This window comes from Manacus candei, unplaced genomic scaffold, assembly GCF_025592945.1.
Source record: "Manacus candei isolate 608988 ecotype Guabito, Panama unplaced genomic scaffold, ASM2559294v1 h1tg000073l, whole genome shotgun sequence".
Lineage (NCBI taxonomy): Eukaryota > Metazoa > Chordata > Aves > Passeriformes > Pipridae > Manacus > Manacus candei.
In genome coordinates, this window is record NW_026138121.1 from 1689074 (window position 1) to 1716214 (window position 27141).

The 27141-nt window shown below is 54.6% G+C and overlaps 1 protein-coding gene across 22 annotated transcripts in view; it reads left to right on the forward strand.

The window, feature by feature from the left end:
- Positions 1-27141, forward strand: part of NFASC (neurofascin) — an 83669-nt gene that overhangs the window by 38779 nt on the left and 17749 nt on the right. For 8 of the 22 annotated variants that reach the window (XR_007907957.1, XM_051808810.1, XM_051808809.1 and 5 more), the window contains 19 exons: positions 291-402; positions 998-1182; positions 1963-2094; positions 2798-2941; positions 3587-3698; positions 3800-3966; positions 4510-4657; positions 5266-5390; positions 6235-6270; positions 6990-7091; positions 7376-7573; positions 9345-9415; positions 10516-10738; positions 12456-12571; positions 13694-13898; positions 16435-16557; positions 17018-17191; positions 19215-19244; positions 25925-26158. Coding sequence is in view for 21 of the 22 variants with exons in the window: in XM_051808810.1 (XP_051664770.1) it covers positions 291-402; positions 998-1182; positions 1963-2094; positions 2798-2941; positions 3587-3698; positions 3800-3966; positions 4510-4657; positions 5266-5390; positions 6235-6270; positions 6990-7091; positions 7376-7573; positions 9345-9415; positions 10516-10738; positions 12456-12571; positions 13694-13898; positions 16435-16557; positions 17018-17191; positions 19215-19244; positions 25925-26158 (2637 nt within the window). In the remaining variant the exon portion in view is untranslated. The remainder of the gene's footprint in view (positions 1-290; positions 403-997; positions 1183-1962; positions 2095-2797; positions 2942-3586; positions 3699-3799; positions 3967-4509; positions 4658-5265; positions 5391-6234; positions 6271-6989; positions 7092-7375; positions 7574-9344; positions 9416-10515; positions 10739-12455; positions 12572-13693; positions 13899-16434; positions 16558-17017; positions 17192-19214; positions 19245-25924; positions 26159-27141) is intronic. The other 14 variants (XM_051808811.1, XM_051808819.1, XM_051808821.1 and 11 more) reach the window with 12 other exon arrangements.

Genomic DNA, 27141 nt, shown 5'->3' on the forward strand with positions numbered 1-27141 from the left:
CCATTCCCACGGCTCAGCTCCCTCTGCCCACCCTCTGCTGCTTCTCCACCCCCCTGCCCGCCCAGCATCCTCTCTCCACCCTTTCATTTCTTCATTTAAACCCCATTTGGAGCCCTCCTCTCCCCTCCAGGTGCATTTTTGGGGGAGTTCAGCCTCCCAGGTCGGCGGGGGGGGGGGGGGGGCGAGACGTGTTTCTGACCCCCCGAGGAGACTTTTTTTTTTTTTTAAAAGCCCCGTGTTTTTTGTTTCTTTTGTTTTTGTTTTCTCTTTCTCTCCCCTGCTGATTCCAGCCCGAGGGATCACGGAAACGACTCCCAGCTTCATGTATCCCTACGGGACCACCAGCAGCCAGATGGTGCTCCGAGGGGTGGATCTCCTGCTGGAGTGCATCGCCTCCGGAGTGTACGTACCCTGGGGGGGCACAGGGTCATTCCCAGTGGGATGAACCGGGACCAGGGTGCTGAATCACCCTGGAAACACCTCTGTCTGGGAACAAGGGGTCATTCCTCTCTTTTAGCAAGGCTCTCATAACCTACTTGATGCACAAAAGCATCGAGGAAACGGAGAGCTGAGGTTTGCAGGTGTCTCCGGATGCTTGTCCAAGGATAATTCCCCACTGGTTTCTCCTTAGATCTGTGGATCTCCTGGGAGCTCCTCACCATGCTGTGGGTGAGGACAGCTGTGGTTCTACCCCAGTGCCCTGCTGGTCTCCCCATGGCAGGAGGTTGGAGTGGGATGGTCTTTAAGGACCCTTCCAACCCAGAGCATTCCAGGGTTCTCTGATCCTGCACCCCCCAAGCCGTGAGGTGAACCAGGGGATCACCTGGTGGTGCTCAGGGTCCTGGTTTAGGGGGGGTGGTCTGAAGGAGGGTGGCCCAGCAGCTGGCTCAGCCCTTCTCCCTGGCCGTGAGTGCTTCCCAGTGCAGGATCATCAGCCGCTTTCTTGGGAGCCGTTTCCCCGCCTGGCAAAAGCACTGACCTGCTCCCCTCTCCTCAGCCCAGCACCGGACATCATGTGGTACAAGAAAGGAGGGGAGCTCCCCGTGGGCAAAACCAAGCTGGAGAACTTCAACAAGGCCCTTCGCATCTCCAACGTGTCCGAGGAGGACTCCGGGGAGTATTTCTGCCTGGCCTCCAACAAGATGGGCAGCATCCGCCACACGATCTCGGTGAGAGTGAAGGGTACGTCACCTTTACCTTCCCATCTCGGGGACCCCCACGCCAGGAGCTGGGAGGGCACGGGAGGGGGGCTCTGGCTGCTGGGAGGGGCACTGGGGGCTTCCCAGAGGGGCTGGTTCTGTGCCATGTCCAGCCAACTGTGAGTCATGGAATGGTTTGGGTTGGAAGGGATGTTAAAGACTGTGCCATGGGCAGGGACACCTTCCTCTAGCCCAGGTTGCTCCAGCCTGGCCTGGGACATTTCCAGGGATGGGGCAGCCACAGCTTCTCTGGGCAACCTGTGCCAGGGCCTCCCCACCCTCCCAGGGAGGAATTTTTCCCTCAGATCCCACCTAAACTGTCCCTCAGTTTGAAGCCACCTCGTCCAAACTGCCCTAAAAGCAGCGTGAGATGAGCTCTCAGCTGAACTTCACTGACATGAAGTGTGGGCTCGTGTGGCCAAAGAGGGGAGGAGGGACCCTGAGCCCACCAGGGGAAACCCCCTGGAGAGGAGGGAATTTTCCTTGTCCCACATCTCCAGGGAGCAGCAGAGGGGGAGCTGGCAGGAGGGGGAGCTGCTGCCCGTGGAACTGGTGCCCTGGGGTGTAACTGGAGCCCTGGGGTGTAACTGGGACCCCAGAGTGTAACTGGGACCCCGGAGTGTAACTGGGACCCCGGGGTGTAACTGGGGCCCTGGGGTGTAACTGGGGCCCTGGGGTGTAACTGGGGCCCAGGGGTGTAACTGGGACCCTGGGGTGTAACTGGGACCCTGGGGTGTAACTGGGGCCCTGGGGTGTTTTCCAGCTGCCCCGTACTGGCTGGATGAACCCGAAAACCTCATCCTGGCCCCCGGGGAGGACGGGAGGCTGGTGTGCCGAGCCAACGGGAACCCCAAACCCTCCATCCAGTGGCTGGTGAACGGGGAGCCCATCGAAGGTGAGCGGGGGGGCTGTGCCAACCCCACCACAAACCCAACCCAGGGTCCTGTGGCTGAGCCAGAGCTGCTGCTGGGGTGCCAGGCACTGCCCGGGCTCCAGGCTCACACACTGGCCCTGCTGCTGGTTTAGGGTTGGTACTGCCAGTTTAGGGCAGTTTCTGCTAGTTTAGAGTCTTTACTGCTAGCTTAGGGTAGTTTCTGCTGGTTTAGGGTCTTCACTGCTAGTTTAGGGTTGTTTCTGCTAATTAGGGCCATTGCTACTAGTTTAGACTAGTTTCTGCTAGTTCAGAGTCTTTACTGCTAGTTTAGGGTAGTTTCTGTTAGTTTAAGGTCTTCACTGCTATTTTAGGGCAGTTTCTGCTAATTAGGGCTGTTACTACTAGTTTAGGGCAGTTTCTGTTAGTTTAAGGTTTTTACTTCTAGTTTAGGGTTGTTCCTGCTAGTTCGGGGCTGTTTCTGCTAATTAGGGCCACTACTACTAGTTTAGGGTGGTTTTTGCTGATTTACTAAACCTCACTGCAGGTTCAGGGCAGTGCCTGAGGTGAGTCCAAGCCGAACCCCGGGCTCACCGCTGGGACCGGGGAGGTCACGAACCACCACTCGCTTTTCCCCGGGCCGGGCTGGGAGAATGTTCAGTGCTGTTACCCGGTGAATTCTTGACTTAAAGCAGACTTTGAATAAGAGTGCTCTGTTGTGTTGAAGCCTCTGCCCACAACCCGAGCCGGGAGGTGGCCGGGGACACCATCGTGTTCCGGGACACGCAGATCGGCAGCAGCGCCGTGTACCAGTGCAACGCCTCCAACGAGCACGGCTACCTGCTGGCCAACGCCTTCGTCAGCGTGCTGGGTGAGCACAGCCCCCTGCACTCGCTTGGCACACAGCCCAAGCCTGCTCTGGCTTGGGAGGGACCTTAAAGACCACCCGGTCCCACCCTGCTGTCGCCGCCCGCTAGCCCGGGTGGCTCCACGTTTATCCAGCCTGGCCTTGGACACTTCCAGGGATGATTCTGTGGGCAACCTGTGCCAGGGCCTCCCCACCCTCACAGGGAACTATTTTTTCCTAATATCCAATGTTTATCCAATCTCTCCTCTTCTATTTAACACCATTCCCCCTTGTCCTATCACCACCTGCCCACGTCAAAGGTATTCTCCCTCTTTTACAACCCCCCTTTGCCCTGCAGAAGTTCTCCACTTGCTTTCCTCTCTGTCATTAGCTGCTCCACAGAGGTTCCTGACCTCTGCAGCCGGGCTTTGGAGCAGAAATCCATTGCCCTGGACCTGCCAAGTCCCAGGACACGAGCTGAGTCCTGCAGCCAGGCTGGAAGGGAGGGGGAGAGGAGAGGAGAGGGACTGGAGAAACTCCGCCGGGTTTTGAAAGCGCCAGTGGGAAAAACGAACAAGAGAAACGGGAGGGTGGATGGAGAGGCTGGAAAGGAGCAGCAGGACCTGGTTTCTTGTCCCTCTGCATGGCTGTGCTCTGTGCTGTTTGCAGACGTGCCCCCCCGGATCCTGGCCCCCCGCAACCAGCTCATCAGGGTCATCCAGAACAACCGCACCCGGCTCGACTGCCCCTTCTTCGGCTCCCCCATCCCCACCCTGCGATGGTAAGAGCTGCAGCACTGCCCCTGCCAGGCCGAGGGCTGGGGAGGGCAGGGGGTTTTCCTGCTCTTTCTTCCCTTACAACAGCCCTTTGTGGTGTTGTGAGGTTTAAGAACGGCCAGGGGAACACGCTGGACGGAGGGAACTACAAGGCCCACGAGAACGGGAGCTTGGAGATGTTCATGGCTCGGAAGGAGGACCAGGGCATCTACACCTGCGTGGCCACCAACATCCTGGGCAAAGCAGAGGCCCAGGTTCGCCTGGAGGTCAAAGGTAGGGACGTGAAGGGCTCTGGGATCTTCTGGAACTGCAGCAGAAATAACGATTTCGGGTCAGGGAGGTCAGTGGTGGTGCACCCAAGTGTGTCAGCAGGACAGGCACCGTGTGACTCAAAGCTGGAATCTGGAAAATGGTACAAATTCCTTTTTAGTGCTGGAAGAAAACAAGGCTGGGGATGTACTGGAGCTGCAGAAGGGCTGGGTGTGGGTTTTGGGAGATGCCATCAGCAGTGCAAACAGCAAAGCAAAGTGTTCCTCAGGGTTAACCGAGGACAGGAAAACATTTTCAGGATTGTTTCTGCCAGGGCTCTCCCTGTTCAGCAAATGTGACTGCTGACTCAGAAAACTGGGGGTTTTTTTAGAGGTTCAGCATGAATTAATGGCTTGGTGAATTAATTTAGTTGTATCCTAGGCCATTCATCCACCAAGCTGGACAAACACGTGTGTGTCCTTTCCAAGCACCACCAAATCCCCACCGAGCTCCTGAGCCAAGAGCCAGGGATTTGGTGCCTGACACTTCCTTTCTGCCCCCGGGCAGACCCCACCAGGATTGTGAGAGGGCCCGAGGACCAGGTGGTGAAGAGGGGCTCCATGCCTCGCCTGCACTGCCGCGTCAAGCACGACCCCACGCTGAGGCTCACGGTCACCTGGCTCAAGGATGATGCCCCCCTGTACCTGGGAAGCAGGTCTGTGTTTCCAGAAGTTTCACGGATCTTCCCTCCCAGGATTGCTGGGAACATTTTTACAGACCATTTCAGGATAATGTGGATAAACACCGAGTTCCCACCTAGGCAGCGTTTGATGTTCTTGATACTTTTAATTTGCCAGCTCCTTCCAACAGGCACTGCTCAGCAATTGCAGCTGATTTATCAGTAAATCAGGACCTTGCTCTGGGTTTTATTTACAGATATTTTAGGACATCTTGATAAAAGGGGTGAGTTAATAACAACCCGCCTCAAAATTAACGTTTATCTGCCGTGCCTGGGGCAGCTTTAATTTCCTTGCCATGGCTCACTCCCTCCTTGGGAAGGGAGATCTGATCCTGGGCCACCAGCCTGAGCTTGGCTGTTGTCCTGAAGGTGTGATTATTCCCCAGACACACTCCAGGGCACATCTGCTGATTCCTTAGGAAATGAGCTTTCCCAGAATAGCTCAGCACTCCTCAGCTGATGAAACCCTCAGAGCAGAGCCGTCCTCCTGCTCTGGTCGGGCTCGGAGCTGTGTCCTGGCAGAGAACGCTCAGCCCTCGGTGCTGCTGCCTGGAACAGTCGTGTGGTTCTTGCTTTTCTTGAAGGATGAAGAAAGAAGACGATGGCCTGACGATATTTGGCGTGGCTGAGAGGGACCAGGGGGACTACACGTGCGTGGCCAGCACGGAGCTGGACAAGGACTCGGCCAAGGCCTATCTCACCGTGCTCGGTAAAGCTGCCCCGTTTTTAACAGGACAGACCCCCTTCAAGGTCAGGCTGAGAGGTCTCTGCTCACCAGGGTGTCCCCTGGGTGCTCAGGGAGGTGCTGGCAGGGCAGCAGTTCCCTCACAGGACTCGGCAAGGACGCTCTGCCTCGTCCCGGGCGCCGGCGCTGAACTGGAGCCCAAAAAAAACCCCCCTCGTGTTTGAGAGCGAAAAAATAGGAGAGTGGTTATTACACAGGGCCAAAAATATCCCAGTGTGGATGTTGGAGCTCTGTGGGAACAGTCCTAAATTTGGAAGTGAATTTAAGGGGGTGTTGGGGTGCTGAGCAGTGGGGAGTTGGGGGTGACCCAGCTGGGGGGGATCCTGGCCCTGCGTGTCCCCTCGGCAGCACAGGCAGGGACAGAGCTGAGCCCACTCCCCACCTGTGCTCGCTGTGAACCCACTTGGAAAACACAGATTTATCATGCCCTGCTCTGGGCCACCTCAGATTCCCGGGAATGCCACGACCTGCCAGTGCCCTCCACGAGCTGGAGTGCACCAGGAACCCCAGATCCCTGATAATTCCACTGGGCTTGGTTTCCACCCCTTCCCGTCCCCCTAATAGCTCATTAACCCCACACCAGGCTGATGTCTCCCCTTTCCCCTGCGTTACAAACACGAACAGAGCTGGGAGGGCTCGGCTGGAGGTGTCTGGGGGAAGGATGTCCCTGCTCTGCTCCCCACACAGGATCGATTCCTTCCCAAACCCGTAACTGTGTGTGTGATTTCACATTTGCCAGGTGCTCCTTTGGCCACCCAAGCTTAATGACTAAACTAACCCGGTTAACAAGCACTGTCTTACCTTGCAGCCGTCCCTGCTAACCGTGTGAGAGAGTTACCCAAAGGTAATCAGCACTAATTTGTTGCTTTTGTTTTGTTTCCTGAGTTGATTTTGGTTTGCCTCGCCAGTAACGCCAGCAGGAAAGCGTCAGAGCTGAAAAAATCTGGGAGCTGATGCTTCCAAGTCCTCTCCAAGTTGTCCTTCAAAACCCAGCCAGATGGCCGTGGGTAGGAAGGTCCCTTGCCACGACATTTTGTGCCCCAAAGTGCCCCTTTGGGACGCTCTCCTGAGGGAAAGTGGAAAAAAAAAAATCACTTTTAATGCTGAGCCCTGACGGGAAAAAAAATTCACCTTGAATTTCTGAGCCCTTGACCTTTGCCTGGACAGAATTTATTGCTGTTATTGCACGAGCAGGTTCTCGTGAAGGGATAAAGAAACCGGAGTTGTGCCCGGGGAATTTCCAATGAGTTTATGTTTTTGTTGAGGTTTTGTTTCCCTTCCACCCTATTTGTTTGTTTGCATTCCTGTTCCGGACAGCTCCGTGTAAGGTCAAACAACACTCTGCTGAGCCACTCCCTGGTGCTTCCACCCCCAGTGGTGCAGGGACAGGGAGGGTTTAAAGGCAAGGAATAATTAGCACCGGTCCTGAGAGCTGCAGGGTGTGCTCAGTGCCCCGGGGCACGTGTGCCCCCCACGGGTCTGGGTGAAAAGCAATGGGAAAACTGGGAATCCCAGCTCCTGGGACAATCCCAGCCCTCATTTGTGTCATTGCTGGGCTGACAGCACGGCCCGACCAGCCCCGGGACCTGGAGCTGACGGACCTGGCGGAGCGGAGCGTGCGGCTCACCTGGATCCCCGGGGACGACAACAACAGCCCCATCACAGGTCTGGCTGGTCCCACTGCCCCCTGTGAGCCCAGCCCTTCACCCAGCCCTTCACCCAACCCTTCACTCAACCCTTCACTGAGCCCTTCACCCAACCCTTCACCCAACCCTTCACCCAGCCCTTCACCAACCCTTCACCCAGCCCTTCACCAACCCTTCACCCAACCCTTCACCCAACCCTTCACCAACCCTTCACCCAACCCTTCACCAACCCTTCACCCAACCCTTCACCCAATTCTTCACCCAACCCTTCACCCTTCTCTGAGCCCTCCCTGTCCCCCCCAGACTACATCGTGCAGTTCGAGGAGGATCGCTTCCAGCCGGGAATGTGGCACAACCACTCCAGGTACCCCGGGAGCGTCAACTCTGCCGTGCTGAGCCTGGCCCCGTACGTCAACTACCAGTTCCGGGTGATCGCCGTCAACGACGTGGGCAGCAGCGTGCCCAGCGTGCCCTCGGAGCGGTACCAGACCAACGGGGCACGTGAGTTACCCCCGGCCCACCCTGCTGGGCTCATCCACCCCAGGAGGGCTCTTCCCTCGTGCTGTGAGAGCCCACAAACCTTGTGGGGTGTGACCCCAGAAACCTCGTGGGGTGTGACCCCACAAACCTCGTGGTGTGTGGCCCCACAAACCTCAGGGTGTAACCCCAGAAACCTCATGGTGTGTGACCCCAGAAACCTCACAGAGTGCGACCCCAGAAACCTCGTGGGGTGAGACCCCACAGACCTCACGGTGTGTGACCCCACAGACCTCACGGTGTGTGACCCCACAGACCTCACGGTGTGTGACCCCACAGACCTCATGGTGTGTGACCCCACAGACCTCATGGTGTGTGACCCCACAGACCTCGTGGTGTGTGACCCCACAAACCTCACAGAGTGTGACCCCAGAAACCTCGTGGTGCGTGACCCCACAAACCTCAATGGTGTGTGACCCCACAAACCTCAATGGTGCGTGACCCCACAAACCTTGTGGTGTATGACCCCACAAACCTCGTGGTGCGTGACCCGAGGTTTAAGTTGGGCATTAGGAAGAGGTTCTTCACAGAGAGCACTGGAATGGGGTGCCCAGGGTGGAGTCACCGTCCCTGGAGGTGTTTAAGGACAGGCTGGACGTGGCACTCGGTGCCCTGGTCCGGGTGACAAGGTGCTGTTGGCTCAAAGGTTGGACTCCACGATCTCTGGGGTCCTTTCCAACCTGTTCTGTGACACCCAGGACTGAGCTGGGCTGGGATGTTCTGTCTCCAACCCTCCAGCCCGTGGCTGACGAGCTGCAGAGCAGCAAAGCTCAAGTGGAAACACTCACGCCAAGGTCACTCCAGTGGAACCTGCTGAAGGAAACCCCTGCTTTCAGCTTAAAGGGGAGCTTTCTAAAGAGAGTCTTTCATCCTTTCTGACCACAGGAAGCTCAGGAGTCTGTTGGAAAATGAGACTCAAGTGTAAACTAACCACCAGCAAAAGGCACTTTGTTCCAAGGTTGCTCATTCATTGTCAGAGCTGACCAGGAGCCCAGACTGGTGCTGGGAGGGTGGGCAGGCCCTGGCACAGGTTGCCCAGAGAAGCTGTGGCTGCCCCTGGATCCCTGGAAGTGTCCAAGGCCAGGTTGGAGCCACCTGGGACAGTGGAAGGTGTCCCTGCCCATGGCAGGGGGTGGCACTGGGTGATCTTTAAGGTCCCTTCCACCCAAACCATTCCATGCCACAGATGTAACCACGCTCCAACCCACAACCCAAAGCTCTTCACTTTGCCTGCCCAGTGCTTTGTTGGACAACACACCAGGAATTTGTTGGACAATTCCCACGGGGAATTCTCAGGAAGCTCAGGAGTTCTGCTGCATTTCTCTTTCCCCCCCCACTGCCCAGAGATTCCTGCAGGATCTGCTGGCATCTAGTGTTGGCTCCTGACACTGCTCGGGTTTCCAAGGGACGGGCTCTGCTCCTGGGGCTGCTGCTCAAAGGCTGCCTTTCAGAGATTTAGGACATTTGGGGAGGGGAAAAAAAAAAGAAAAAAAAAAAAGGAAAAAGAGCCTCCTAAATAAACGACCTGTTTTTTTTCAAGAGTACTGAGAGCCTCATGTTCCATTAACCTGAATGGGAACTTCTGGAAAAATCAGGCCATTAACTTCTGCCTTGGAAGTGCTTCTGGCTCGCACAGTTAAAGGGTTTTTAACCGCTCAGAAGATCATTTTTTCAACGTTATAAAATGCCTGATTTTTTATTTTTTTTTTTTATTTTTTTACAATGTGAATCTCAGGTCCTGAAATCAACCCAACGGGAGTTCAGGGTGCAGGCACCCAAAAAAACAACATGGAGATCACCTGGACGGTGAGTTCCCTGATGCCTCTTGGGCCTGGAGGGATGGGATGAGGGGAAACGGCTTCAAAGGGGCAGAGGGCAGGGATAGATGGGATTTTGGGAAAAAATTCCTCCCTGGGAGGGTGGGGAGGCCCTGGCACAGGTTGCCCAGAGAAGCTGTGGCTGCCCCTGGATCCCTGGAAGTGTCCAAGGCCAGGTTGGATAAACTTGGAGCAACCTGGGCTAGTGGAAGGTGTCCCTGCCCATGGCAGGGGGTGGGATGGGAAGATATTTAAGTACCTCCCCAAGCCAGGCCAGTCTCTGATGATTCTGTGCTGAAATAAAAAGCAGAGGACACAAGAGAGGCCGTTGTTAGTGCCTAGAAGAAGGTTTGTGATGAAAAAAAAAAATCATTTTCAATGATGTAAATCAAACAAAACGTGGTGAATAACAGAGAAGTTAGGGAAGATCATCCAAGAGACAGGTTCTCAGTAGTACAGAGGATTTACAGAGCAGCTCTTGCTTTGCTTCGTGCACCACCAGGTGTCATCCACAAACAAGCCATGAGCTGTGAGGAGGCTTGAAACTGCAGTGGGAATACAGGCTGGAATACAAGGATAATATCTATGGAATATATTCTGTATTGTGCACACATTTGATTTATTATATAGAATATATATGTAAGCAACCTGAGCTAGTGGAAGGTGTCCCTGCCCATGGCAGGGGGTTGGAATGAGACAAGTTTAACGTCCCTTCCAACCCAAACCATTGCAGGATTTTATGGTTCTAGGAGTGTAAGGTTCAAGGAGTGTAAGGTTCTAGGAGTGTAAGGTTCTAGGAGTGTAAGGTTCTAGGAGTGCAAGGTTCTAGGAGTGTAAGGTTCTAGGAGTGTAAGGTTCTAGGACTGTAAGGTTCTAGGAGTGTAAGGTTCTTGTTCCTGCCTTGGCTCTGGAGGGCAGGAACCAGGTATGTTCTTATTCCCACTCCCTTTTGGGAACAGAGATTTGAGATTTGCTGATGGAACCTGAAACCAGCCCCAGCTGCCCCCGGGAACCTTTGGGGGCTCCTTGCAGAGCGACAGGGGCTGTTTTTCTCCCTCTCACTTCCTCTCTCTGTTCCGGTCCCTGAAGCCCCTGAATGCAACTCAAGCTTATGGGCCCAACCTCAGGTACATCGTGCGCTGGCGGCGCCGGGACCCGCGGGGCAGCTGGTACAACGAGACGGTGAGGGGCCCCCGGCACGTGGTGTGGAACACCCCCATCTACGTCCCCTACGAGATCAAGGTGCAGGCGGAGAACGACTTCGGCAGAGCCCCCGAGCCCGACACCTACATCGGCTACTCCGGGGAGGACTGTGAGTACCCGCCTGGCAGGAGCCCAGGGCAGGGCCTGGGGGTTTGCCCCCCGTGCCTGGGGCTTGATTTGGCACAAAAACCCACTCCCAGCTCGGATGGCACTTGGAGTGACCTGGGATAGCAGAACTGGGATGAGCTTCAGGGTCCCTTCCGCCCCAGAGCATCCCATGGTTCCACAACTTGGCCGCTGGCTCCTGTTCTGGGCTCTGCCTGCACGACCCAAGTCACCCGCCCCGCTCCCTTTGCTCTCTGTGACACCCAGGCAGCGCTTTGAGGCTGGAAAACCACAGGATTCCCCTCGGGATGAGCTCTGGCTGCGTCCCAAGAAGTGGCATTAACATTTTGTGCCCCCCTCGACACGCACCGAGCGCCGAGTTCATCTCAGAGGAGAGGTTTTGTGAATGGCCAAAAGGTCCTTAGTTCACCCTGCACTGGATTCTTGTGCCTCTCTGATAAAGCCTCAGCTAAGCCCCAGCCTGGGCTCCTGTTTGCAACACGTTGGCTCAGCTTATCTTCCTTTAAACCTCTCCCCTGGTCACGCAGAACAGCTCATTTAATTCTCTTTTTCTGGGCCGCTGGGTATCACCTCCTGTGCTTGCAGCACCCGAGGCTCTCAACCACGATTATCCTCATCCTGCTGGGATAATGTGGTTTGCTGCCAACTGCTTTATCTTTGGAGAAATACATATTAGTTTGTGGTTTGGGGTCCCTGGCTGTGGGAACATCGGGATTACTGAGAAGGAAGGGGGATAAACCAGGTGAGAACCCACGACCCCAGGCTTGGAGTCAAGGGGCACAAACAGGGCACAGAAATCTGAATGAAAGCTGCAGTTTTGGGGCTGTGATGGCACAGACAACACATCCTCCAGCTGGGCACCTCCTGGAGGAAACAGGGCAAGGGGAAGGAAAATGGGTAGAAAATGTGGGAATCAGGGTATGGAAGCAAAGCTGGACCCAGCTGAGAGGTCATTACTGGAAAAACTCTGTGAGCTCCTGACTGCACCACCATCTCTGGGCACTACAAGGGTGGGGGTTTTTTCTAGTTTCTCTTGAAAATCTGTGCCATAATTATGAGTTTTGGGAGGATCTGAAAAAGCATGTGTGTGTGTTATATGGAGGCAAACCAGGGAGACCAAAGCTCCTGTATCACAGCCCAGGCACAAATGTGCTCTGCCCGTGCCTGAGGGGTGGGACAGGTTAGAAAAACACAAAAAAACCCTCAAAAAATAGCCTCTGTCATGTCTGAGCTGCTTCACAACTAACTGCAGATTCCTACCCACAGCAGGTGAGCTGTGAACAGGGGGTAAAACCCCAAGTGGATCAACAGCAGGTTCTGGGCAAATTCAGATTAAGGGCTGTGGAAATGAGGTAGTTTGGGAACCATGGAGTCTGACAGCGGTCAAGGTGAGGCAGGAGGGGATGGATGTGCTGGATCCTTCACTGGGAGAGGGAGGGAGGGGAGCCAGACCCCTTCCTTGCAGCAGGAAACCCCGCTGGGAACTGGATCCTGAGGGTTGGATGAGTGACCCAGGACTCGTTTTCTTCCCCCTTCCCGTGGAAGGAGGCAGAGCAGTCGTGGGGCTGCTGCTCCCCCAGCAGGGCTGTGGTGGGACCCCCCAGGGCCAGGGCAGAGGGGTGTCCGTGTGTCTGACCCTGCTGGGGGGCCCCAGTGCCCACTGGGCTCTGTCCCACTGTGCTCTATCCCTGCCCGCCCAGATCCCAAGGCTGCGCCCACGGACGTTAGGATTAGAGTCCTAAACAGCACTGCCGTGGCTCTGACCTGGACCAGAGTGCACCTGGACACCATCCAGGGACAGCTCAAGGAGTACAGAGTGAGCAGCCCCAACCCTCTCGGGCACTGACTGATAACACCTCTAATCAGCTCACGGAATTCCCGGCTGGCTCCAGGGATGGGGATGGGGATGGGGATGAGAGGGACCCCTCCTCTGGCCACCAGGACCCCTGGGCTGCTCTGGGTGCAGAGCACAGGGGCTGAGCTCTGCTCTGGGGCAGCGAGGAAGGGCTGCTTTGCTCTCTGTGGGGTCAGGGACATCTCCTGTTGGCTCCCCCAGGGCTGGGATGGCCCTTCCCAACCCTCCCTGCAGGATCTGGGGGGGCTCCGAGCAAACAGGGCTGTCCTTGTGCACCCCCAGAGGGGCTGGGGGGGTCCTACCCCTGCAGGAAGGTGGCTCTGGGGGGAGTGACCTCAAACAGGGTCGGTTTTGTGTCATCCCCAAAGTTCCCATGTGGGATTTTAATGAACCCCAGCCCTGCCAAGCCTGAACCCCACGGGTTGTACTGACTGGTCACTACGGGCAGCCTGGATCCTGCTGTGCTTTGGGGTTTTCTGCTAATATTTGCTATTTACTGCTGGGGTAAACTACTGATATCTATGTACAGAGGATGGATCCTGTTCCAAACAAGCAAAAGTCTGAGCAGGGCCCTCCTCTCAGCCTTTCAGACCAAAACCACGTGCCCTGCAAACAGTTCCAGCCCCTCAAATCCAATAATCCGCTGGGCTCTGCTCTCCTGGTTCTGCCTCTGCTCTTCTTCTGGTCCGTTTTCTCAATGAATCTTATTTCTGCACGAAATAAGATTTGCAGGCAGGGCTTTGAATGGGAGACTTTCCAAAATCCAGGCTTTCCTTTGTGCCTGGCCGTGTCCCACCTTTCCTCGGGTGGAAAGGGAGAATCACTTGGTGTTCAGCTCTTGGGAACCAGAGGCAGCTTTTAGTCTGAGCTTGGTGGTTTTGCTCTGTGCCCTTTGGCAAGCACTTAACCCTCTTCCTCGGGTAACACCCCTGACCTGGTGGGACCTGCAGCTTCACTAATTGCTCTAAAAGCTGCTCTTTGCAAAGTTCTGCTCTCGGTTTATACACAGATAATTTTTTTTCCCTAAAAAAAAAATTGCATTTCCACGGGAAAAGCTTCACTTGCCATGCCTGTTTCTTGAAGGCCTATTTCTGGAGAGACAGTAGCTTGCTGAAGAACCTGTGGGTCTCCAAAAAACGGCAGTTTGTGAGTTTTCCTGGAGACAGAAACCGGGGCATAGTGTCCAGGCTGTTCCCTTACAGCAACTACAAACTTGAGATGGTTGTGACCAACGGCCGAGGAGATGGGCCCCGCAGTGAGGTGAAGGAATTCCCCACTCCTGAAGGAGGTACGTTCCCAGGGGGGCTGGGAATGTCCCTGTCCCTCCATCCCGACGGGAAAGGTTTGGGCAGAGAGGCCGATTTTAGGGACGGGCTGAGCAGAACCAGCCCGGAATTTTAGCACGGGAAACACCCAGGAAATGGATTAGCAGGGAATTTTAGCACAGAAAAAAAACCAGGAAAGAAAATTAGCCTGGAATTTTGGCACAGAAAAAAGCCAGGAAAGAAAATTAGCCTGGAATTTTAGCACAGAAAAATGCAGGAAAGAAAATTAGCCCGGAATTTTAGCACAGAATTTTAGCACAGGAAACACCCAGGAAATGGATTAGCCTGGAATTTTAGCACAGAAAAAAAAAAACAGGAAAGAAAATTAGCCTGGAATTTTAGCACAGAAAAAAAAAAACCAGGAAAGAAAATTAGCATGGAATTTTAGCAGAGAAAAATGCAGGAAAGAAAATTAGCCTGGAATTTTAGCAGAGAAAAAAGCCAGGAAAGAAAATTAGCCCAGAATTTTAGCACAGAAAAAAGCCAGGAAAGAAAATTAGCCTGGAATTTTAGCAGAGAAAAAAGCCAGGAAAGAAAATTAGCCCAGAATTTTAGCACAGAAAAAAGCCAGGAAAGAAAATTAGCCTGGAATTTTAGCACAGAAAAATGCAGGAGAGAAAATTAGCCCGGAATTTTAGCACAAAAAAATGCAGGAGAGAAAATTAGCCCGGAATTTTAGCACAGAAAAAAAAACCAGGAAAGAAAATTAGCCCGGAATTTTAGCACAGAATTTTAGCACAGAAAAAAAAGCCGGGAAAGAAAATTAGCCCAGAATTTTAGCAGAGAAAAATGCAGGAGAGAAAATTAGCCCGTAATTTTAGCGCAGAAAAAAGCCAATAAAGAAATTAGCAGGGAATTTTAGCACAGAATTTTAGCGCAGAAAAAAAAAACAGGAAAGAACATTAGCCTGGAATTTTAGCACAGGAAAAACCCAGGAAAGAAAATTAGCCTGGAATTTTAGCACAGAAAAAAGCCAGGAAAGAACATCAGCCCGGAATTTTAGCATGGAGGAAACCCAGAAAAGAAAATTAGCACTGACTGGATTCCTCCTGCTCTGGAAAAGGCAGGAAAATCTGCCCAAGCCCTGAATCCTTTTGCTGTGGAAGGACATCAGCAGCCCCTCTGTCGGGCTCTCCAGGCAGGAGCTCCTCGCTGTGCTGTTTGAGGAGCTCGTGGCAAGGATGAACTTGAGGGTTTAACTTCCCTGCTGTCTATTTATAGAGCCAGGGAGGAGTTGGAGCTGCACTCCCAGTGCCTGGCACTGACTCTTCCCACAGCACAAGGGAGGGTTTGGCACAGGATGCTCCAAAAACACAAGGGGAGGATTTGCCAGGGGTAAATCTTGTCTCAAAATCCAGTGGGATCTTCCTCTTTGCCTTCCTCTTCCTCCTGCCCCTGCTGCACAGGAGCAGCAGCTCTCAGCCCTGCCTCTTCCTCAGGATTTTCTGGGATGCTGTCACTGCTTCCTAAGGATTTTCTATTGATCAGCCATAATTAAGATTGTTTTAAGAGGAAGGACTGTAGGTTTTTGTAGTTCCTGTAGGTTTTGCAGCGAAGTGCTTTGTGAGAGGTGATTATCTGTGTGCTGGAGGCACAAGGATTTGGGGTGGCTGTAGATATTTGGGGTGGCTGCAGCCATTTGGGGTGACTACAGGCATTTGGGGTGGCTGTAAGGATACATGGGTGGCATTAATTGAAACAATTACAGCAGGTTATACCCCTGTCACGAGGAAAACGTTGATTTTGTGTTTTTCCCATACCACTAAGCTATTTTATTGACTACATATTGACATTTAGGAGACTGGATGACACTCTGCACAACAGGCTGGTTAAAAATAAACACCCCCCTGATCTCCCAGATCAGCAAGCCAAGCTCTTTCCCCAATTAAGGCACCGCAATTATGAGTCAACCAGGAGAATAATTTAATTCAGGGCTGTGTAATTCTTTCCTTCCTTCACTGGCTTTGAACCAGCAGTGATAACCCAGGGTAAGGACACTGCAGACACGCAGATCTCCAGACACTGATACCACACTTGGTGATAAGAGAAGCTGCTGTCCTGCTTTCTGTGGCTTGGAGGGAGAAAGCGAGGAGATGAAAACCTCGGGGTGGGTGGGGGAGGCAAAAAAAAAGTCTGTTTACAACAGAGAGAAGCGGGGATTGAAGTGAGTCCCAGCTCTGCTTCAGCTGCAGCACCTTCTGTGGCCTCACCGGGGGGTTCCCAGCACGGCACGGGCACTTTGGGGTGGGTTTGCATGCAGAGCTGCTCTGCTTTCTGCTCCTGCACACCCCAGCTGCTGCTGGCACTTGGTTTCTGGCACTTGGTTTCTGGCAGAGATCCTCGTTCAGGCCCTTCCTGCCCTTTGCTGTGTGTCTGTGTGGCTGTTTTGGAGTGGCCCAAGTGTGTGGGTCGGCCCGTGGCGTGTTCAGCAGTGGAAGGTGTGTTATCTCGTGTGTTTTCTCTTCTCTCCCTCTCCTCCCTGCTCCCTCCTCTCCCAAGTGCCCAGCTCCCCCAGGTACCTGAGAATCCGACAGCCCAACCTGGAAATCATCAATCTGGAGTGGGATCACCCCGAGCATCCCAATGGAGTCCTCACAGGATACAGCCTTAGATACCAGCCCTGTACGTTCCACCTCCTCCTCTGAGTGATAATCCTTTAGCAACTGCTGGTTCCCTCCTCCCCCAGCCCAGGGATCTCTCCATAAGGAGCTGGAGACTTCCACGATGAGCCAGGCTGGTGTTGAGAGGGGTCCTGGCACAGTGGAGTGTGCCAGGGAGGGTGGGGGGTGCCCAGCAGTTCCCCAGCCTCGGCTGTTGAAGGGAAATAAGTTTGATCTGAGTTTTAAGCTCAGTCCCAGCAGTTCCTGTGCTCTCTCAAACACAAGCTCCTGCCCAGAGCCCACACGACTCCTGGGGCAGCAGAGCCTTCCCTGCCCACCTGGATGTCCCCACCAGAGTGTCCCCAAGTGCCCCACACGAAGAGTCTTTACCAGCAGCAGCAGCTCCGAGCACGAGGCCCCGCAGTGAGGCTGGAGGAGCTGGAGGGCACCTGAACCCACCACCCCCTGGCTTTCCTCCCCAGTTAACGGGACCAAAACGGGCCGAACCGTGGTGGAGAACTTCTCCCCCAACCAGACCAGGTTCACCCTGCAGAGGACAGACCCCATCTCCCGCTACCGCTTCGTGCTGCGCGCCCGCACCCAGGTGGGAGAAGGAGAGCCCGTAGTGGAGGAGTCCCCAGCCCTGCTGGACGAAGGTATGTGCAGCAGCAACAGCTCCTGGCTCTGCCCAGGGCCTGGGGGGGGTGATGGGACATGGAAATGAGCCAAAAACTGCGGGTCAGAGGAGCAGGAGGAGCACGGAGACAGCACAGTGAGACAGCACAGCCACTCTGCTGCAGGGACAGAGGGACTGGTCAGGACCAAAGTGCTGCAGCAGAAACGCTACAGAGGGGACTGAGAGACTGTCCTGGGCTCCAGGGAGCCACCTCACAAGCAGTGAGGGTTCCTCATGTGCCCTGGAGAGCAGGAGGGCACTGTGGGGTCGTGCTGCCAGAGGGTAGGGTTAGAGCAGATATCGGGTTTTGAAGCCCTGGCACAGGGTGCCCAGAGAAGCTGTGGCTGCCCCATCCCTGGAAGTGTCCAAGGCCAGGTTGGAAGGGGCTTGGAGCAACCTGGGACAGTGGAAGGTGTCCCTGCCCATGGCAGGGGGTGGCACTGGGTGATCTTTAAGATCCCAACCAACCCAAACCTGCTGTGACTCTGTGACCTCGCTCTCCTCCCGCTGAAGGTGATTTCATTTGCCCCTCTGTTGTCTCAGTGTGAGCTGAATAAGGGGCAGATGGGGGTGGCTTTTAGGTGGCTCAGAGGGGGTGAAGCAGCTGCCACCTCCCAGTCACCCCACTCAGAATGAATCCCCAACTCTCAGACTCACAATCAGATAAAATGCCCATCGTGGGACATCCATCAGACCAAGTGAAAGTTCAGGAGCCCTGAGGGAACGTGGGGAGACAGAAGGCGGCTCTTTCCTCTCTTTATCCTCCTCTAACAGCCCCTTGATTGGGTTAGTGCTCTGATTTAATGGGGGCTTTGTCTCCTTCCCTCCATCTCCCCCTCCCCAGCTAATGGCTCTGAGTAGGAAAAGTAATTCCTGCCATGACCCAGTGGAAATGAAATGCTTCCCAACACCTCTTGGGTGGGTTCCAGTGGCACTAATTGATGGGAGATGGGGCTGTGAGGGAAAACAGCAGCCAAGTTACACCCTGGCAATGGTGAGAGGGGCTTTAAAGAGGAGCTTTGCTGAGCTGTTAGAGCACAGCAGTTGGATTGAGGGTGATGGGCAAGATTTTTAGTTGTTCCTCATGCATTTGCTCTCCTGGGGTTGTTTCTGTGCACTGGCATCAGCCACTGGTGGCAGTGAACAGTGAAATGACAGCCAGAACCAACTCCTGGGGTGTAAAACTTATTTGATTTGTCTCAGGAAATAGCAGGCAGTGCCTACACCCGTGTGCCAAGGCAAGGCACCCTCTCTGCAGGGTTTGGGGTGGGCACCTGATGCTCCCCTGCTGGAAAGGACAAAGCATTGGCCAATCAAGCAGCAAGAAAAATTAAAGTAGTTCACAGGCAAGTTCCAGAAACTTTGGGGGCAAAGTTTGGCCCCCAAAACCCTGAGGGACAACGTGACCTGGGTGAGTTTTGCTCGTGCCAGGCAGGTTGGGCACCACGAGCAGCTCCGAGTGCCCACCTTGATGGGAAGGCACCTGCTGCAAAGGTGAGGTTGGGATTGAAAGAAAATAAGCAGAATAAGAAAATTAAACCCACGAATGGGTTTTTTCTTGGGTAATTGTTTTCTGCTCACCAGACTCCCTCCCCAGGGAGGTTCAAACCAAACACCTGCACGGGGCAGGACGAGATGTGAGTGATTCCAGGGGAAATCGGGGGAAATTCAGTGTTAAAATGGGGATTGGATCTAAGCAGCTGCTTAAACACTTGGCTCAGACACCCCTGGCACCTCTGCTGAGGGGCTGGGGGGTGTTGGAGCTGGGCTGTGAGTACCTGGGGTGGTTTCCCCGCCGTGCCCGAGGGGCCAGCCCTGCTGTGCCAGGCTGTGCTCCCACTGCCTTCCTTCCCTGTGTCCCAGCTCTCTCCTGACCGTGTGTGAGTGGCCCCGAGTGTCCCCTGGGTGTGCTCTGGTTGTTTGACACGTTCCTGTGTTTTCTCTCCCCTCCTCTGCCGTGCTCTCTCCGTGCTCTCTCCGTCCCCCCCTCTCTGCCCTCGAAGCCACGCCAACCCCAGGTACCGGATTTGGAGGTAACAGGCATGGGGCAAAAAAGGGGCTTTCTGTGCTGCCAATTAAAGCATGAGCTCCGTTAACCCTTTCAATGGCAAAGCCGAGCCTCAAGGAGGGGCCAAACTGGGCACTCGAAACCATGGCAGGTAAAAACAAAGCCCCCACGGGCAGGAGGGGCGAGGGCAGGCTCCACAGCAGGGCCTGCAAAGATCAAAATCTTCCCTGAGTGGGGCTTAAAAAGCTCCCAGATGCCTAATGATGGCCAAAGCCCCCACACCCTGCAGTGGCCACACACTGAACAAGCCCAAAGGAGAGCCGAGTTGCCCATTAAAGAGGTTTTTTTTCCCCTATTAAAGAGGGGGTTTTTGCTCTATTAAAGAGATTTTTTTGCCTATTAAAGAGGGGGTTTTTGCTCTGTTAAAGAGGTTTATTCCTCTGTTAAAGAGGAGTTTTTTCCCCTGGGGAAGAGGTTTTTTAATCCCAGCTCTGCACAAAGCCCCTCTCCCTTTTTAAAGCCTCGCCATCCCCGCCCTGCAAAATGCAGAATATTTCCAGCCAGCCCTGACCTGTTGGTGCCAACCACAGCACCTCTGCCCTGCCCTGGGGGGTCTGAGCTGGATTTTTGCCCCCAGGGAGCTGCAGTGGCCAGCCCTGGCACATGTGTGGGGGGGTTTTGGTGCACAGGCACCACTCAGCTCCCGTGGCTGTGCCAGGGCAGTGCCAGGGCTGTGCCAGGGCTGTGGGGCAGGAGCATCCCCTTGTTGCCAGGTGCCCATTGAAAGGGTTAAGGACACGTTTGTGCCACAGCTGTGCATGTTCTGCATGGGGGCTGTTGCTGGCTTGGCCCTGGGGGCTCTCCCTGCAGCAGCAAAGCAGGGATGAGCCTCTTCCAGCCCCGGGGGCAGCACCTCCTCCCGCTTCCGTGGAAAACCAACCCCCCAGGACCGCCCTGCAAGGCCCAGAGCACGACTTCTGCTTCCCAGGGAAGGATTCCCACCCCTGACAGACGTGACTTCCCCCTCCCAGCACAGCTCTGAGCCCCGTGCCAGCTCAGAAGGGGGGGCAGTGGCAGAGCCAGGGGGTGCAGCCACCCCAAAACCCACCCCCTGAACGCTGTGGGGCAGCTTTGGGGGTGAGTGGAGCAGCAGCACTTGGTCCCCCAGAGCTCCTGCTTTGCCCTGGGGCTGCCCAAGGAGGAACAGCTTCCCAGGGAAGGCTCTTCCCGAGGGATACAAGTGCAGGACCTGCTCTCTGCACCTGTAGGTTTTGCTTTCCTGCCTCGGAGATGGTTCCCCTCCTTTGGTTTGGTTGCAGTGGTGTCTCTACCCTGTGTTATTTTGCTTTTTTTTTTTTCCTTTCTGAACAGAGGCCAATCTTTTCCTCTTTTCCTCTTCTGTCTTTTCCTCTTCTCTTCCCCACCCCAAAAAAAGAAAGAAAAGGGGGTAACAGATTGGTCTGCTTTGGGTGGTGGAGACCTGAAAAGGGACATATTTTGGCTTAGAGGATCTCCATCCTCCAAGTCCTGGAGGGCTGTGCTGCTGCTACAGCTCCTCCTCCACCCAGGGTTTAGCTCATCCACAAGAATCCAGATTTTCTTTGTGGATCAGGATCACCCAAAGTCCTTTTCTACCCGCAGTGGATGTTGCTGAACTTCGACAGCACGACCTGACCTCTTTATCCTTCCAGCTTCCTTTCACTTCAGGCTTCCTTTCTTACCCCAGCAGATGAATTAGCTGCCATTTAAAGGGTGATTCTCCAAGCACAGAGCCCTTCCCTCTGTTTTTCACCTTCCAGCAGAGGAAACAGTGAATTGCAGAGCTGGACCAGGGCTGAGAGGAGCCTGAGATGAGGCAGTGGAGCAGGAGGTCACCCAGAGCTGCCTCAGCTCCCTGCCAGCATCCCCAGCAAGGGCAGGCAGGGCAGAATCAGCCCCGGGAAGACCCATCTCCCATCCCCATCCTGCTCTTTTGCTGGATGTCATTTCTCCTCAGGCCTCAGTGTCACACAGTCTGAGCAGGGTTTGGCTCCAGAGGCTGTTTCTCTTCCTAACAAGTCGTGGTTCCACTGAAATGCTGCTTGACCTCTCCCAGCTCCGCTCACTGACCTACATTGGGGGGATTTTTACGGATCCACGGTGAAAGTTGCCTTAAATTGCAGTAAAACGCTCTTTGCCACGGGCTGCTGGCACTGAGGGGGAATTAAAAGGCCTTTTTTTGCAGGGGTAACCTCAGCCAGGCAGGGGCAGGGCTGGGCTGTGTGGGCAGGAGGAACTGGACCAGGCTGATGAAATCAAAGTGAAGTGCAGGGACTTTCCCTTAGGAAAGGCTTTACCTTTCCTAAGCCAGACCTGGATAACAGGAGAGGTGATGTGGGAAAAGAGAAGACATTTTAGTTATGCTCTGAGTGAGAAGAAAAATCAAAACTGGATCCTCTCCCACCCCTGTGTGTGGAAAAACATCATCAGGGACCATAAAGAGTATTGGTTTTAGACTTGAAGGGAAAAAAATGACTTTTCTCTGTTCTCTTCGTGTTGTTCCATAATTAGGAATTGGAGGAGAAAGATCCTATTGTTCATTTTAGGAACAGAGAGAACTGCTGACCCCTCTCTTTTGGAGGCTGCTCAATCACCCCTTTCTATTCTCGAATCTCTTATCTTTTCACATCAGACTTGCAGCACTTTCATGGTAAAGACTTTACAATTTCCTCCCGTTGTCACAAAGTGAGGGGGCGAGAGGAAAAAATAAATCTCTGAGAACACATTTGCCCAATCGTCAAAAATCATGAAAAATTAATCCAATTTCTCCAAGCCTAATTATTTTGCAGACACACCCAAGGGAAAGCTGTTACTCCAGCCCTAACAACACATTAAAAAGCACTTTAAATAATTAAAGAGCGGCATAGACGGGGATTGTTTCCTGTATTTTGCAAAAATAAATGCAGCTACTCCCTGAATTTACACTACTCAGAGCAGGACTTGAGTCCTCTCTGTAGAACCTCCCTCTTTAAATATCCTCTTTTGCTGTTATGATTCTTCCTCTCTGTTGTTTGTTTGTTTGTTTTTTTCTGATCTGAGCTTCAAACAGGTTTTTTTTGTGCGAGGTTTGGGCTCCTTTTTCCTGGTCCAGTCACAGGAGCAAAGCAGCAGCACTGAAACTATCAATTGCTGCATCCCCAGCCCCTCATCAGAGCCCATCTCCCCCTGTCCTGCCAGGAAATAATGATGCTTCTTGCAGACAACCCGGCAAAGAGGGGCAGTTAATGAGCTGAGTGCTCGTTTAGGAGCTTCCAGGAAGGTGGGAGCAGGGGCTGGGAGTGGCTGTTGCTGGTTTTTACTCGAGTTCCCTGCGGGATAAACCTGCTCCAAGGACTGATTTTTAGGGGGTTGCTCTGCCCCGGGGATTGGGGGAGTGGAGGCTCCTTCCCTTCTTTCAGCGAGCAGGGATTTGTTCCCCATCCCACGAACTCCACATCCTGCTCCTGAACTTGGAGGCAGCTGCTGTCAGAGCTGGGAGAGCCCAGGAGAACATTTCCAGCCACTCTGCAAAGCCCAGGAAGGTCCTGCCCGCTGAGGCACCACAGCTTTGGGAGGGGGTGACCTCCAGGCTTCCAAAGGGAGCCGTGCTGGGAACACCCACCTGAGTCTCCATCTGCCCCTTGGAGCAGGGATGTGGCTCTCCCCTGAGCTGGGCAGGGGCTGGGGGGCTCAGGAGCCCCAGGGAAGGGGCTCTCCCCGTGCTCAGGTGCCCTTTTTTCTTCGGGAGACTCCGGGATCGCTCTGATCTCTGTCCCAGCCCGCCTTGATCCCCCCTGCTCCGAGAGCAGCTCTCATTAGGGGATGGATTTCAAAGCCCAGCAAATGCCCCTCATCTTGTCTCTGCCCCAGATCTCCCAGCTGAGCTTTTCTCCTGCACACATTTCATATTCCAGCACTAATGAGGCCGTAGCTTTGCATCCCGGGGCAGCTCAGGATTAAATCCCCCCCCGACCAGGGGAGCCCTGCTCGGCTCTGCCCTCCCTCCCATCCTCCCCTCCCTGAGCTGCTGCTTCCCAGCTCCCCCAGTCCCCCTCTTCACCTGCTCCTGGTCCTGCCAAGATGATTTTTATCCCCGGTGCCAACTCCCCCTCCTGGAGGGGCTGGGCCCTCGTTATCCTGATGGAATGTGATAGCTCTGCTCCCGGGGATCGCCTCCCCCAGAGCTGCTGCAGGGCTGGGGGGCAAATCCTGCCCGGGGTCACTGTCAGCTCAGCCTGGTGCTGAATCCAGGGGGGTCCTGGTGCTGAATCCAGGGGGGTCCTGGTGCTGAATCCAGGGGGTCCTGGTGCTGCAGCTCCCCCTGCGTGTGTTGGGGGCTGCAGGGAACACACAGAGATGATCCCCTGCATCGGGGACAGCGAGGCTTGGACTTATCCCACATAATCTCTTCCCATCTAAGGCCTAGGGGAGCATTAAAGCTGAATCTCTCCCTCTGCCAAAGCCATTCCAGCAGTGCTGGGCAAAGCAGACGGGCCTGGAAGGTGCTGAGCAGGAGAGGTTTGATGATGCAGAGACTGGGAGCTGGGAGGTTGTACCAGGCTTTCCACCAGCTTCTGCCTTTCAGAAAGTTACTTTCTGCCTTTTTGAGTCTTGTTTTCCTCCGAGGGGAGCCAGGGGCTCACAGGGGAGTGCTGAGACTGCATTAGCTGATAACCAGTGTCTCCAGTGCTGTTTGATTGTGTCCAGGGCCAAGCCATCGAGGAGCTGCAGCTCCATCACGTTAATGGGGACATTAACCCAGTGACACCAATCTCTTAACCCCCCAAAAACCCGCTGTGAATCACCAGAGATGGATGTTGGCACTTCCCAACCCAAGGAAGGATTTGTAGCGTGGCCTCAGAGCAGCAAAGTCCTTCAGGGGCGAGGGAGGGGAAAAGAAAAGCCAGAGCAGCAAAACCCCAACTCCCCTTTTTTGCTGCCCCACGAACTCCCAAGGACAAAGCTGTGCCCTGTCCCAGCCAGGCTGTGCCCCCTCCCTGTCCCCACCACCTCCCCTGGGCTGGGGCAGTGATGGGCTGTGCACGGGGGGCTTTTTTGGGGGGCTGCATGAGGCTGTCGGGGATGCTGCGGGTACCACCCGGAGAGGATGCTGGGCTGGGGGTTTGGGGTGACTGTGGCTGCTCTTGGTGCACCCCTGGGGCTGGGCTGGGGGTTTGGGGTGACTGTGGCTGCTCTTGGTGCACCCCTGGGGCTGGGCTGGGGGGTTTGGGGTGACTGTGGCTGCTCTTGGTGCACCCCTGGGGCTGGGCTGGGGGTTTTGGGGGCACTGTGGCTGCTCTGGGGGTTTGGGATGTGCTGTAACTGTGGTTCTATTGCAGCTGGGGGCGGTGGGGAGATGGACTGAGCGACCTCCTGCTCTTCTCTGCTTTTGGATCCCTGGCAGGGCTGAGGTTTTAGGGGTTGGGTCTCCTTGGGGGTTGGACTTGGTGAGAAAGAAAGCCCTGGCTTGGTGCTGGGACTCCTTTTCAAGTGCTTTCCTAGAGCTGTTCTTGTCTGTGGGTGATTTTTATCGTGGCTGGTTTCATTTGCCTGAAAGAGGGATTTGTAATCCCTTGATCCACAGGAAGACTAAGTAAATATAATTTAATGTGAGCATCCCAGGGCGAATCTCCTCTCAGTTACCTTTGGTATTTGAAGCAGCATTTCAGCTGCATTTTCCACTGGCAGGTTTGCAGGCCCAAGGCAATGCCCTCCCCTTCAGTGGGACCCTCACCCACACTCTGGGGTGGGGGTGGAAAGGGCACATTTCCCCCTTCCCGTGCAAACACAGCCCAGGTGAGACGTGGACACGGGAGCCATTTAGCAAACAAATTGCTCAGACTTTCCCCCTGGACACCTCGGGGTGTAGCAACCCCTGGGTCTTAATTTAAATGTAAATTTTGAGGGGCAGTGGTGGCAAAGCACCATCCATCACTCGCCCACGAGCTAAAATCCACCTTAATGCTGAAGCTGCTCCATCACCAGCAGCATTAGCACAGAGACCAGCCAGGCTGGAGGGAGCTGGGAGGCTGCAGGCTGAGTTGGCAGCTCAGAAATGCTGGAGGTGTAGTCCAGGGGCAGCTGAATTAATGTAATTGCAGCTTGCCTGGCCCACGACAAATGGGATTAGTGTGTTTTCTTAAGAGCTAAATCCCATTTCATTTTTCAGGGAGCTCAGAGGGCTCCCAGCACAGCTCTGGGCAGGGGGATGGATGGTGGCTTTGGGGACAGTCTGTGCAGCCCCAAACCCCCCCAGCTCTGGGCAGGGGGATGGATGGTGGCTTTGGGGACAGTCTGTGCAGCCCCAAACCCCCCCAGCTCCCTCCTGCTGGAGGGATTTTAGCCCGGGGTGGGGAGGGACCCCGGGGCAGAGCCGAGGCAGAGCAGGAGCAAGTCGTTCAGCCCTGGGCTGGGGATCACCCTGGGGGCACAGGAGGGCGTTTCTGGGGGTCTCTCCCCCTTTGCTGCCCCCTCCTCACCCCCAGTGCCTCTCCCAGCCCCCGGATGGGTGCACGGGGGGGACGAGCTCTCCAGCCTCGTGTTCCCGGTGGGATTCTCCACCTCCCTCCCATCCCGCCGGTGCTGTGCTCCCCTCCCCTCTCCTGCCTGCCCTGGCAGTGTGGGGGAGGCCAGGGACAGCCCACCCCTCCCCAGGAGACCCCCCGAGCCGGTGTTTCCCTCTCCCAGCCGCCACTGGGACGCCTCCGGTGGAGCAAAGCAGCCCTACAGCCACCCCAACCACCGGCACCACCACAGCAACCACCCCAACCACTCCTGACACAACAACAGCCGCCACAGCTCCAACCACAGCTCCAACCACAGCTCCAACCACAGCTCCAACCACAGCTCCAACCACAGCCACCACCACCACCACGGCCGCCGCCGAGAGGGCTCCGGCTGCCACCACAAAGCAGGAGTTGGGTACTGAGCTTTTTCCTTTTTTATTTTTTTGTGGTTTTTCCTCTCGTGGGGAAATATCCCTCTCTTTTTTAAAAAAAGATTTAGAAAGAGCGGCGCAAACTGAGGGAAGGGAGAAACGAGGAAGGATTTATTCGGGTCTTTCCCGGGGGGAAAAAAGACCCTTCGGGGTTAGGTCTTAATAGATTTTAATGTGTTAAGGGCTTGGCTTAAATAACAATTCACAGTGAGGTGAGCCTCTGCCACCGAAATTCCCCCCCCACCCCCCCAAAATATATTTTTTTCAGATCAGTTTAATGTATTCGTTTTTGCCTAAAAAGGTTTCTTTTCTCTGAAAAGGGGCTTTCCCTTTATTCTGATCCACTGCAAGACATCCCCTGCCAAAGATGATGGACCTCCCTTTGTCCTTAAGCCCGAAGGGAGAAAAGAAAACCTTTGGTACAAAATGGCCCCGAGAGATTTTAATTTTTAATTTCGTATTTAATTTTTAAAAATTTTTAAAAACTTTGTATTTTAATTTTTAATTTAATTTTGTATTTCCCTTATCCGGCCGAAAAAAGACCCTGACACTCAAGTCCAGTTTTTGGAACTTGGATGTCGTGATACACCTACATAAAAAACCCACTATTTTAATTTCTCATACTCTTAACCCCTCAAACCCTGCTGGCACCTTCCCCAGAGCCTGCCCAGGGTGGGCACAGGGCAGATTTAAGGCATCCCACGCTCCGGGAGTGGCTGTGGGAGGAGCTGGAGGTGCCCCAGGCTCGGGAATCCCGGGGCACAAGTGGCTCCTGTCCCTTCAGTGCCACGCTCCTGGGGGTGGCACAGCCCTCCCTGGGCTGTGGGGATGCAGCAGGGTCTGGGAAGGAGGTGGCAAACCCCACAAAGGGCTCTCCAGAGTGTTCTCCTGTCTCTCAGGGCCGCTCAGAAGGGGTCCTGGTGCTGCTGGAGAAAGGTGTCACTTCAGATTTAGCACATCAGCCGCC